The sequence below is a fragment of the Cyanistes caeruleus genome, unplaced genomic scaffold, assembly GCF_971803275.1.
Source record: "Cyanistes caeruleus unplaced genomic scaffold, bCyaCae1.hap1.1 HAP1_SCAFFOLD_80, whole genome shotgun sequence".
NCBI lineage: Eukaryota > Metazoa > Chordata > Aves > Passeriformes > Paridae > Cyanistes > Cyanistes caeruleus.
In genome coordinates, this window is record NW_028255890.1 from 1,909,989 (window position 1) to 1,922,692 (window position 12,704).

The 12,704-nt window shown below is 52.0% G+C and overlaps 1 protein-coding gene across 1 annotated transcript; it reads right to left on the minus strand.

Annotated features, from left to right (window-relative positions):
• Positions 1-9,522: 9,522 nt before the first annotated feature.
• On the minus strand, positions 9,523-11,717 carry LOC147646777 (uncharacterized). Its single transcript, XM_086873003.1, has 6 exons — positions 11,474-11,717; positions 11,181-11,336; positions 10,916-11,017; positions 10,468-10,570; positions 10,131-10,187; positions 9,523-9,846 (listed from the first exon to the last, which is right to left on the minus strand). The coding sequence occupies exons 1-6, from the start codon at positions 11,639-11,641 to the stop codon at positions 9,647-9,649; spliced, it is 786 nt and encodes a 261-aa protein (XP_086729129.1). The 5' UTR covers positions 11,642-11,717; the 3' UTR covers positions 9,523-9,646.
• Positions 11,718-12,704: the final 987 nt, after the last annotated feature.

Here is a 12,704-nt window from a genome sequence, read left to right on the forward strand (position 1 = left end):
AAATATTTCCCAGGTACTTTCAAACCTTGGGAGAGGGGCGGGGAGACATATAACACCAAGCAATGGGATAACATTTCAGGGACAGGGAGGGGAAGGGAAAAACACGTCACAGCTGCAGGGAGGGTTTACACAGAAACTAAAGCACACCCAGGATTGTGCACTAGCACATCTCCCCCTATTTTGTTCTATATAATTCATGAAATGAGCTTATATGACTTACTGACCTGAAGTGGCCCACCAAGTACCATTTGCAGGCTGGTGAGGGTTACTCTGGTCTGCCAGCTCTATATGGTTGACATCTGAGGTAGCTGAGATCAGCTTAATTATGCTTTTGTATAGTATCCTGCTTAAAACTCCAAACTCCGTTAGCAAAATAATGACTAGCAGTGACAGAATAGTTTTCACTACTGAAGCCCACCACCCCGAGAGTCCCCAGTTTTTAAACAGTCCATTAAACCAGTCATCTGCTTCTTGCTTGACTTGTCCGATCATGCTTTTCATCTCTTGGAGTGTGGCATGGATGTTAGGAGCTTTCGATGTCAGATTCATGCAGCAGAGACCCTCCAACTCCTGGCACTCGTGCCCGTGGAGCAATAAGAGAAAGTCTATCGCTGCACCATTTTGGAGTGTTGCCTGCCTGCTAACTTCCTCATCTTCTAGGAGGGCACTTACGGCGCTAGATGTTAAATTTGCTTGTTTTACCACCCAGCATTCTAGGTGTCCCAATTCACCTAGGGCCTTGGCTGCAGCCACCCAAAGAAGGAAAATGGATGCAGCAATTCTTTTTGATTTGGACCAATGAAAAATCTCCGAATCACAATTCTCATCTAAATTTGTAGCACTTCTCTTCTGAATTTTCCTCGTCAAATTATTTTTATTGGTCCATTCACCAATTAATGTTTGATTGGGTGCTAACAGTGATAGACGCCCTCTGGTACACAGCCCTCCGAGGAGACAGGGTGGAATTCCTGCCCATGCACTATCCCCACAAATGAGGAACAGTCCTTTGGGGAGGCTTTTGAGATGTGTATGAGCTGAGGAGTGCACTTTTGATGTAGCTTAGGACATGGCACCACCTTTTTGCTGTGAATTCTTCTCAATATTGTACTGTATTGTGGAAGGTTTCTTTATTAATTGGAAGACTGACCCTAAAGTGTACACAGTGTAATGCTGGAGAGGAACCCAGTAGCTCTAACTCCTGGGGTTCCTGGCTTGCCTTAGGAAAATGTGGCAGCCACTCTTTGACGGGGTTTTTAAACTCTGCTTCTATTTGAGTGCTGTGGAAATTCATTACCTGCTTCAGGAGTCAGTGTATTAAAGCGATGTGTAAATTCATCATCCTGCAATGGAATTCCTACCAGGCAGGTAGACATAGGATTTTTCGCTGCTCAAGTAGATAGACATATGTTTTCTTGATGAAGTGTTTGTGCCAGGGTCACCCAGATGTCCTGGCGTGGCTGTGCGACGATCCAGGCCGCTGTCAGGCTGCTCAGTGCGAGCACGATGACAGCAGGGTTAAGGCTCATCATGGATTTGAGTGAGAGGTAGGTTATTTCTAAAAACAAGGAAACAGACATTTTTGGAAACTTATTTACTGCCAAAGCATGCAGGTCAGAGGCTAGAAAGGTTTCTTCTTGCTCTCTTCGGTGGCGTCTTCTCTTGGAAGCAACAGCCACTTGCTTCTCATCTCTTATTGCTGGGGCTGGATTCTTTGGAACAAAAGGTTTTACCCGTTTCTGAGGAATCCATCAGGGGCCGGCAGGGGTGGAGACACACGTGTAACCACGCCCCCAGGTGACAAGTTCATAGGGGCCCTTGGTTTGCCAAGTTTCAGGGTCCCTGATTAAAACTGGTGGACGCTGTGACAATTAAAACTGATCATCACTGTTAAAATGCCAAGTCACAGGAGGCTTCATGTTTTCAAATGAGCAGTTTAGGAAATTAATGGCAAACAGAGTTTTACAGGGTTTTTGTTGTGGAGACATCCACACTGCCTCGCTACCTTACCTGGCTAGGACTTGTTTGAGCGTCTGGTGTGCACACTCAATCACAGCTTGACCTGTGGAGGAGTGGGGGATGCCAGTTTTATGTTCCACTCCCCACTGCTGGACAAATTCCAGGAACTCCTTGGATTGATACGCTGGGCCATTATCTGTTTAAATTTCTTTAGGGATTCCCAATACAGAAAAGGCCTGTACTAAGTGTTGTTTGGCATGTACAGATTTTTCTCCTGCATGAGCAGAGGCATACACTGCTCCTGAGTATGTATCAATGCTCACGTGTACATACTTAAGGTGACCAAAACTGGGGATGTCAGTGATATCTGTTGGCCACACTTCACAGCTTTCAATTCCTCGGGGATTAACCCCCAGGCCTAATGATGGCACTGCCTGGAGCTGACAACTGGGACAGGTAGCCACGATGGCTTTAGCCTGACCCCGTGTCAGCTGGAGCTGATGAATCAGTCCTGGCACATTTTGATGGTATCGCTGGTGACTTATCTTTGCCTGTTGGAACACATCTGGGAGACGTGCCTTTTCAGCTGGGGCAGCAAGGGAATCAGCCTCCCGGTTTCCCTCAGCGATTTCACCTGGCAATGGGGTATGCAACTTTATATGCATCACATAGAAAGGTTGTTCTCGATTTGAAACCAAATAAATCAGTTTTGAAAGCAATCTAAAGAGATGTTCGTTCTCAATGTCCTTGAGAACTGCCTGCTCCGCTCTGGACACCACTCCTGCTACGTAGGCTGAGTCAGTAACCAAATTAATCGGTTCTGAAAACTTCTCAAAGGCTCTTATGGCCGCAGCCAGTTCAGCTATCTGGGGTGACCCCTCTACAAACTCAACATCAGCTTCCCAAAGCTGAGTCTGTGGATTTCTCCAAGTCATCACCGACTTGTGAGATGTCCCAGATGCATCAGTGAACACTGTGAGAGCTTTGAGTGGCCTTTGGCTCCTTTTCTCACAAGGAATGAGGTGGAATTCCTCATGAAACAATTTGTGTGCTGGCGCATGAACTGAAATTTGCCCACTAGAGCTGTCCAGAGCAAACTGGAGGGTAGCATTGCTCTGCAGCAGATGCTCAAACATCTCTTTGGTCAGTCTCTCAGGGGAGTTTTTGCCTTCTCCAGAGAGCCTGACTGGGAGGTGAATACACATAAAGTCACAACCTGCCAGTTCATGCAGCCTTACCCTGGCCAACTGAATCAGCTGAGCCATCAGCTCTTGTGGCTTGGTGATAGTTTTGGGTCATTGATGGGAGAGGAAAACCCATTCTGTTATTAAGAGTGGATCTGTCTGCCCCTCGGCCCACTGGAATATTAACCCAGGTAGGTGTGGCAATTTGCCCAGGACAATAAATTTGAAAGGCAGCTCAGGTTTGAAGCGATGTGCCTGTCTTTCTGTCAAGGCCTTTTGTGCCTTTTCAATCACAATTTTTGCTTCTGGAGTCAGCTCCCTGGGAGACAGCAGCTCTCTCTCCCCTTTCAATAAATTGAGCAGGGGGCCCAGGTCCTCATTGGTGAGACCTAGCCAGGGTCTGACCCGGTTTAGTGACCCGCATAGGGAATGGAGATCTGCTAGAGTTTTAGGATTACCAATAATTTCCAATTTTTGTGCAACAACCATCCTTGCGGTAATTTCCAGGCCCAGGTATTTCCAAGGTGGCATCCTTTGAACTTTGTCTTCCTGCAATTAGAATCCAGCAGAGGTTAAAACTTTAACCACTACATCAAGGGTGTCTTGCAGCATGTTGTGTTTGGGACAGCATACCAAAACATCGTCCATGTAATGCAAAATGATGGCATCTCTCTTTTCAGCACGCACTGAGGACGGCAAAGACCCCACATACCACTGGCAGATGAAGGGGCTTGCTTTCATCCCCTGAGGTAATAACTGTCCAGTGGTACCCTTTCATTGGGGCTTCTCGGTTAATTGTGGGAATGGAAAAGGCAAACCTTGGCGCATCAGCTGGGCCCAGGGGAATTTGAAAAAACCAGTCTTTAATATCCAGTACTGCTAGGAGCCAATTTTGTGGTAACATAGTTGGGGATGGCATACCTGGTTAAAGAGACCCCATGTCCTCTATTTTTTTGTTTCTTTCTCTCAAATCCTGAAGGAGGTGCCATTTATCCTTCCCTGGCTTTTTTATTACAAACACCGGGGAATTCCAAGGGCTGATTGTTTCTACTATGTGTCATTTGGCCAATTATTGTTCTACTAACTTTTCTAGCACCCCAAGTTTTTGTCTGCTGAGAGGCCACTGGTTCACTCAAACTGGATTATTATCTACCGAAGTGTCTTGGGTTGATTAGGAGGTTAAATTGTATCCCCATTCATCCACCTAACCCAGACACAGGCTTTGTATTCTTAAAATTTCATCTAAGAGTAAAAGTGAGTGGAAAAGAAGCACCGAGTCTGTTATCAGAGACTGTACTTGCTCCCCCCGCATCGGGAGTTTTGACTTCCACACAGACAGACAACAAGACACAGATCGCTTTGGCTTTCCAGCTAGCCGGAGCAGAGAGGTCTTCCTGGACTGTTTTCTTTCCCCTTTTCTGAAACGAATCGAACCTGCTCTGAACTGGGGACTCGAGGGAGCACCGGGAGCTTGCACCCGTGGACTACCGGGAGCCCAGCCTGGGCAGCGGCATTTTCCAACACCAGAGAGACTGATAACAGAGCAAACACCCACAGCAAAGAGACCCTCTGAAGTTTGTCATCTCTTCTGAACGGCAAGAGGTTTTGTAATTTGATATCGTTCATTCTTGTGCCGGGTAGTGCTGTGGATGTGAAATAAACAGGTTTTTTCCACTTCTCTCAGAGAAATCTCTTCCCGAACCGGTTGGAGGGTGGGAGAAAAGGGCCACGTGGGTTTGCTTCCCTGGGGGAGCCCCACTGGAGGTTTTCTCCCAAATCTGCCCTATACCAGGACACCAAGATAACTTTTGGACCGGACACTCTACAGTGGCCTCCATCAAAAATCCAGAGGTGTCTCAGGAATTGATAATTTCACTCCCCACTGGGACATGGTGTCTCTTCCCCACAGCGGGCACTTGTAGTCTATAACAAAAGGTCGGACACTAGCTAACCTACCCTCCGGACCTTCAATCTGGACGATACCTTTAGCAATTTTAACCAGTTTCATTCCTCCAACACCCTGTATTTTTCCTGCCATGGGTTACAGTTCCCAATGTGAGGGCCACACCTTTTCAGGTATGATAGTCACATCTGCCCCAATATCAATTAACCCTTCTACATGGAGATGTTCTGATTTATGTGTTAAGTTCCATCCCATAATGGGTTTGTCTTCACCCACTACTTCTGCCCAGTAGACTCCTGGTGCTTTGTCATCTACTGGGATTTCTGTTGGAACAGGGATCACCTGGGCTATTACCTGCCCTTTGTCTACATAGAAAGGTGGTTGAGGGCACCTAGCTAAGAGAGTGAGGTGTGTTAGGTCTCCCTTAATTGTCATGGGAGCCACCTCAATCTCTATTGGTGAATGTGCTGTGTCTCCAATAGCAAAATACCTACTATCCAGTCCAGACGGGTCTTGTGAATTATCCTGCAAGTCTACTCCAATGACAGTCCAACGATCAGATCTGAAGCAAAAAGCTTTAGAAGTTATGTCGTGGTTTTAAACCAGTAACTAAGAAAATTACTTATTTCTTGCTGTGAGATATGGATTAGAACAAGAGCAAAACAGGCATAAAACTTAAAAGGAATAAAGAACGTTTATTCACAAACTACAATAATAAGAACAACAGAATAAACTTCCAGAAAAACCTTTTTTATCCCCCACTACCCACTATTCCCTTGTTCACATGACCACAGAGACAAAAACTTTGGAACTTGGATGGTTAGAACAGTCTCAATTCCTGCTACAGTCTTTTCACCAGTCTTTGTAGAGAAACAGAAGTCTCTTTCTGTTAATTTATGGAGTTTCTCACTAGAAAACTACTTCTGTTATAGTTTTCTATTGCCCTGATGTCAGCTGCCCAGAACTGCTGTTATCAGAGCTCACTCCTCCCATTTCACATCACTCTGAAGTGTGTATGGGCCATGAGTCTAGGGATGGCATTTTAAGGACGAGTTATTCAAAAGCAAAAGTCTTCTTCATCTGTCTCTGTAAGCTTCACTAGAAAACAGTTTTCTCATTGCCTCTCAAGGCTTCAAATCCTCCAGCACTTCACTGTACCACAATTACTCTACTTTTTACTCAAAATTTACATTTTGAACACTTTATTCCTCCCTACATACTCTATCATGAATTAAAGGAGTCCTTTCAGGACTTTATTGTCCATCTCCATAACTTGAACAGAAAAATATTTCATCTTAATTAAAGCACCTCCTTATTCTCTACCTTTTCTGAAGCTTCTTTTCTTTTCTGTCACTGGTAGTTTATAAAGTCTCTTTTCATGTTGATCACTCTCTTTTTCCCTCTCTGGATAAAAAGATTAATCTGCAAGTCTCATCTGGGTAATGAAAGGGTTAAAATCTTGCCCAGGCTTTGTAGATGGTTCTGTGACTTCTGTCAGTGCAGGAGCTGGAGCTGTCATTGATAGAAGATTCCTCATGGCTGTTCTGGAAAGTGTAGTTGCCGCCTTAGCCCGCCGCAGGTTCAGAGCCTCTTTCTTTCTTCACTCGGCAGTCTCTAGTAAATTTAGTCACAGCAAAACCTGCAGCCGAGCCAGAGATCGGCTTGGCTTGGCCAGAGCCCGGGGAAAGCCCCCCGCAAGCCCCCATCTCCCGGCCGAGAGCCGCTGGGTCCAGCCCAGCCCCCGCCCGGCCACATGGCCGGGCAGAGAACGGGAGGCCTGGAGCTCTGTTACCTTTCACAGCCAGGAAACAAAGAGCCCAAGAGTGCTCTGACTTTACATCTTAAGGTAGGGTTCACAAGTTGATCTCCCTTTTCAATGCTCAAAACTGCTGTCAATTCCCAGTAATGACCGATAATTGGTCAGGAGAAAAGACTCTCATCAGCCACCAGCAACTTCAACTTCCTTAGCTCTTAAAACCACCTTAAAGGTAAAGTCACCTCATGACAAGTTACAAATCACTTACTGAATCACTTTTGCGGTTGCCAGACCTTATTAGGCAAACCTTCCTCACAATTATATTTCTGCAGCCTCTCAGCCCGCTCCCTTTCCTCCCCTTTTCCCATTAAAATAGAGTCTTTTTTCTGCTTCAGGTCTGTCATTTTTATGTCTCTGCGCTTGACAGAAAAGCGCTGAGACTTTAGTTTCTTGGTTGACTGGCTAGAGCTTCTTTCTAGTGTTTCCCTTGTTGCTGGGTTTGAGGACAGTTCCTTGCAAAATGTCCTGGCCTCTTGCACTGGAAACAGACGATGTGCTGCAGCTGTTCTGGTGACATCTGTGGCTTATTCATTCCTGGTGTCACTGCTGCCACTGTCCTTGGGTTGCCTGGTTTCTTGCCGTGTACGCTGTACAAGTCTGCTTTCTGGGCACATGGCTTCAATCATATCTGCTATGGTGGGTGGAGGGTTAATAAGTAGACTCAGAATTGCTCTACGACAAGCGTCGTTGGCATTTCTTTGGGCCATTTCTTGAAGCAGTTCTGTCTGGGCCACTGGTTCTTTAACTTGTCTCTGTATCTGTAGTCTCAGTCGATCTACAAACTGTAAGAAACTATCAGATGGCAGCTGGTTAATATTAACATAACTGACTTGAATATCAGCTGCTATTGTATACCACAGGAGCCGCTGTTAGCATACCTTCATCTTCTCCAGGGCTGGTATTCCCTGGGTTTCTCTGCCTGCACCCCCCCACGCCGGGCTCTGGGGGCTCCATTCCCTCACCAAGCCTGTGGAGAGACCCAGCTCCTCCCCTGCAGGAGCCAGGCGGAGGCCCGCACCCTGCCACGCCAGGCTCGGTAGGCTGGCACCCCCCCATCGGGAGGCAGGGCCGGGACACCCCTCTCCCTGCCCCTCTGCAGGAGCAAGGGGTGTAACTCTCTCTCTCCCTGCCCCTTCTCCCTGGGGAACAGGGGCCGGAGGGATAAGTGGATACAACACGGACTCAAAGTATCTAGGCACAGGAGGCCCAAACTTGCTGGAATAATCCAAATTGCAGGTTTATTGTCTGTCGTCCATCCGGGGCAAGAAAGAGACAGAAATGCCCTGGGTCTTATCTCTTATACAAAGGGGTGGGGGTGATCGGGGGATACAGAGAGGTCACAGCCAATGGGAAGGGGGAAGGGAGAAGGTTCTCAGGTAAGAACTAACATTACACAAAACAGAGGTGAGTTTTACTCTTGGGAGATACCAAGATTTTTAGACGCACTACAACAACAATGACATGTAGAAGGCGAGCCCGCCCTCAAGCACGGCCATCCAAGTCAGTCAGGGGCACAGGCTGCAGCTGAAGCTGCCAAGCGTTGCTGTGAGGCTGGCAAGTGAAGAGAAAGCCATTGTGGTCAATTCTGCTGAAGCCTTTTGCCAAACCAAAGGCAACTGTGCCCACAGCCTCCCCCTGTTTGGCACTCAGCTGCTGCAGACGCCTCACTGTGCAGGTGCCGACGTTGGGGCTGCTGCTGTTCCTGTGCACACTCTGCTGCTGTTCCTGTGCACACTCTGCTGCTGTTTCTGTGGGCTCCTGAGTCGCTTCAGCAGCAGCGACTGGGCAGCCCTGCTGGAGGAGACATCACCACCCTCCCCTTGGTGGCAGCAGCTCTGCGGACCCTGAGCTCTGTGTCAGGGGAGCCTCAGTCACAGCACCGTGTCCTGGGCAGCCGCGAGGGCCCGGGCTGGCGGCCAGCCCTGCCTCTGCCCACTGCCCCTTATCGCAGGCACCCAGTGGCCGTGGCCTGGCAGCACCCCCCTGCCCTGCATGTCCCCAGCCAGCCCAGCCTGGGCACACCTTGGGCTGTCCGCACCCTCCTGGAGGGGTGTTGTCCCAGCCTCGAGGGCTTCTGCTGCAGGCCTGGGAGACATTCTGGGGAAGTGCCAGGTCGGCCGGCTGTCAGGAAAAAGGTGGCTGCCCGGGGGCTGCTTATGCCCTCTGACACCCAATTCCTCAGGTCTTCCCACCGGTCCGGCCTTTCAGGGGCCTCCTGTCCCCTTTGGAGCCTCCAGCCTCCACACATGCCCCTCACGCCGTCCCACGCTTTTGTCTTGCCTGGGCCTCCACAGACCCTCATCCATTTACAGCTTCCCAGTGCCCTGTTCCCTCAGAGTCTCCCCCAGTGCAGCCCGGCAGCAGCGCCACAGCCCCACAGGAGCTCCAGAGGAGCAGGATCAAGAGGCACGTGGGAGCCCTCAGCAACCCAGCCAGCACCACACAGGCACGAGGACACAGATGGCGGCGCTTCCTGGCTGAGACAGGGTTTGTGCCTTCAGCAGAACCACCAAAGGCCAAGGGTTTCTGGCCATTTTCCCTGCACCACTGCATGCCTGGGCAGCTTGCTGAGCTGTGATTCCCCCAGTGGAATCACATTTTCCCCGCTTCCTCTATGCCCTGTACACCATGGGCAGCAAGATAAAGGTCTTGGGAAGTGACTGCCTATTATAATATATACTATATTTATATCCTAAAAGAAAATGAAAAGAAGAAAAGAACAATATTTAAGAAACAAAAAAAAATCTCTGCTGGTTCAGGTGGTCCCAGCAGACAGAGCCTGCCGGGTCAGTTGCCAGCAGAGCTCCAGCAGCGCAGCCAGCTGAGGCCCAACAGACGAGGCCGTGTCCTCCATGCCCTGCGCAGCTGAACTTGCAGGTTCTCCAAGATGGAATATTGAGCCGTCTCTACTGCCTGGGTGATGTAAAATGTTTGAATTGCCAGGTTTCCGATGGCAGGGCTGGTGTCACAAACCACGTTCTTAAGGGCTGGAAGAGAGATGAACAGAGCCACGGTCAGATTCCCAGACCTGCGGAGGCCCACGGAGAGCCCCCGGCCAGGGCCATCCCAGCCGGCTCTTGCCATGGCCAGCAGGGAGCAGGGACCAAGGGGATCAGCCCGAAGCTGCTGGCCACGAATGCCCCACGTGAAACCTCGGAGTGATCCACCCACGCCGCCCCTCATCCGCACGTTGAGCAGAGACCTTCGCAGACAGTCCAGGACTTGCAGCTCCACCCAGCAGCCCCGCTGACAGCCCGCTGCCCTCACTCACATTTGTAAATTAGCTGCAGGTCTTCTTTCTGCCGCCTCAGGAGCCGCCCGGCCATCCCTGGGAACACAGAGCCTGTCAGGGCCCCAGCGGCACAGCTCCCTGCCAGCGGCGCTGCCAGCCCTGTGCTCACACGCCCTCCCGCCCCGGCAGGGCTCAACCCGGGCCCGTGCCACATCCTGACTCAGCCCAAGGGCACGGCTGCCAGAGGCCGGCAGCAGCAGCCCCGAGGGCAGGCGGGGCTCCAGGGCACCGGGCCCGGGTGCCGCTGCCGGGGCAGCAGTCGGGGCCGGGGCCGAGCTGTGACGGGGCGGGGAGGGAGCCCGGGCTCGTGGCTCACCGATGAACCTGATGGCCGCCGCTCGCAGGGGCTCCTGTGGGCTCTGCAGGTACGGCAGGGCCCGACGCAGGTCCTCCGCCGCTCGGTTCCTGTCCTGTGCCAGCTGGAGAGAGCGGCAGGAGGGAAGGGTTGGCGCGGGCTCTGCCCCTCGGCCAGGCGCTGCCTGCCCGGCCAACCCTGAGGCCCGGCCAGCAGCCGCTGGCGCCGAGCTCTGGAAGGGGCAGAGGGCCGGCTGCTGCCCAGGGAGCCGCGGTGCCGCCCTGCCCTGCAGCCCCAGTGGATCGGGGCTCCATCGGAACCAGGCTCGGGACCACAGGAGCCTGAAGAAGAAGCCGTGCGGCCCCCGGGGGCGGCACTGGGCAGGGGCGCAGCTGCCAGCCCCACACACCGAGCGCTGGGGACAGGGGGCTTCTCCAGGCTGAGGCTGGGCCTTCCAAGCCGTCCTTACCAGGCACTCGGTGATCATCCACAGCTTCTTCTTTTTCACAGGTCTTTCAAGATCTCTCCTCTTCAGGAACTCGGCCGCACAAAGCAGCGTTGCCCAAGAAGCCTGGAGAGCAGCAGAGACCCGCAGATGGCCCCACAAGTCAGGACACAGGACCCGCCCGCATTCGTGTGCCAAGGCCAGGAGGAGGCTGCAGCCGGCAAGGTGCCAGGGCAGGAGGCGGCCGAGCCCCCTCCCCGGGTGACAGCAGCAGCCCAGGAATCCTCACCTCTGCCACCTGCTGGTTCTCGTCATGGCAGTGGAAGAAGAGAGGCAGCAGGCTGTGGTGCACGTGTGACTTCAGGGCCTTTTTTTCCTTTTCTGTTAGAAGAGTCATCAATGATCGGAAGAATAATATGGACACCAGCTGCACCTGGCTATTATCCTATATGAAAGGAAGGAAGGAAAAAAGACCTCAGCCCTGTCTGCATGGGGCTCAGCAGGGCGCAGGCCTGAGAATCCCCAGGGCACCAAGTGTCTGGGCAGCAGCCAGTGGCCTCGGCTGGGGGCACAGAGCCTTACGTGGTCAAAGAGTGGCAGGAGCGCCTCAGCCAGCTGCAGGGCAATGGGGCTGGGTATCAGCATGTCCTTGTCCAAGACGATAAAGCTGAGCACCATGACTGTCATCCTGACTATCTCTCCATCTGCATCCCACAGGAAATCTACAAGACTTTCAGTCAGGCTCCGCATTTTTTCAGCCTGTGTGGAAGACAAGTCTGTGAAACGCCACCCTGCTGCCACAGGGCCAAGAGGCCAAAGGCCTGTCCCAAAGCACTCAGGAAGAAGCAGGAGGCAGGAGAGCTGGCAGCAGCTGCCTCGGGGCCCGAAGCCCAGCCGAGCCCAAGGGACTGCGTTTCCTGGCGCAGCTTCAGCCACTGCCCACTTCTCACCATCGAGGGATCGTCAATCAACTTGAAAAGGGCCCTGAGCGCCAGGTGACGCTTGTCCCTGCTCTCGCTCCGCAGGTGCCTTGAGAAGATTTCCAGGACTCTGTTAGTGCTGCGTTCGCTCAAGTCCAGGTAGTCCAGGATCTGAAAGGCACAGGGCAGTGACAGGGGAGGCAGCCGGCAGGAGCCCAGAAACAAGACAGGAAACAGGGCCCGGGCAGCAGCACAAGGCATGGGCACCGTCCCAGGCAGCTGCAGCTATGAGAGGGCAGAGAGGTGGCAGGCAGCTCTGCAGGGAGGCACTTTTGGCCATCAGGCTCACCTCCACAAGGAATGCCAGGGCAGGCAGATCCCAGCGTGCCTCCTGTGTGCTGAGCAGCTGGAGCAGGTAGGGAACGATGCGGGAACACAAGGGGATAGAGGCAGACGACATCTCCCTGCCAGGGTGAAAAAGTAGCCCAGACTGTGAGCTGGGAGGACAAACATCTCCCAGGACTGATTGACAGAGTTCAGATCTTTGAGCACCATCCTGCAAGGATAGGGGACCTGGGCCCTTGGGGAGGTGACTCCTTGTGGGCACCCTCCTTTCCCAGCCTTTTCCAGTCTCCCTAGCCGTCCCTCGGTGACGAGGCCCTCTGGCCCACGACAGTGGGGACTGTGTTGGGCAACCTCAGCACGGGGCACAAATGCCAGAGGCAGTGGGGAGAAGGGGGTCTCACCTGGCCAGCAGACCCACGGCATAGTGGTGGGTGTCAGCAGAGAGCAGCTTGTCCCAGCCACGCTTGTGTTCCATTTCCACCACCACTTCCTCACGATGCATTTGGCACAGCAGGGACTTCAGGGCCTGCACTGCAAAGCTGTGTGCA

Coding starts and splice junctions, on each gene's coding strand:
- LOC147646777 (XM_086873003.1), bottom strand. CDS start 11,641: ATGCGGAGCCTGACTGAAAGTCTTGTAGATTTCCTGTGGGATGCAGAT. Junction 11,337..11,473: donor TCCTGCCACTCTTTGACCAC/GTAAGGCTCTGT, acceptor CCTTTCATATAG/GATAATAGCCAGGTGCAGCT. Junction 9,847..10,130: donor CCTGCAGCTAATTTACAAAT/GTGAGTGAGGGC, acceptor TCTCTCTTCCAG/CCCTTAAGAACGTGGTTTGT.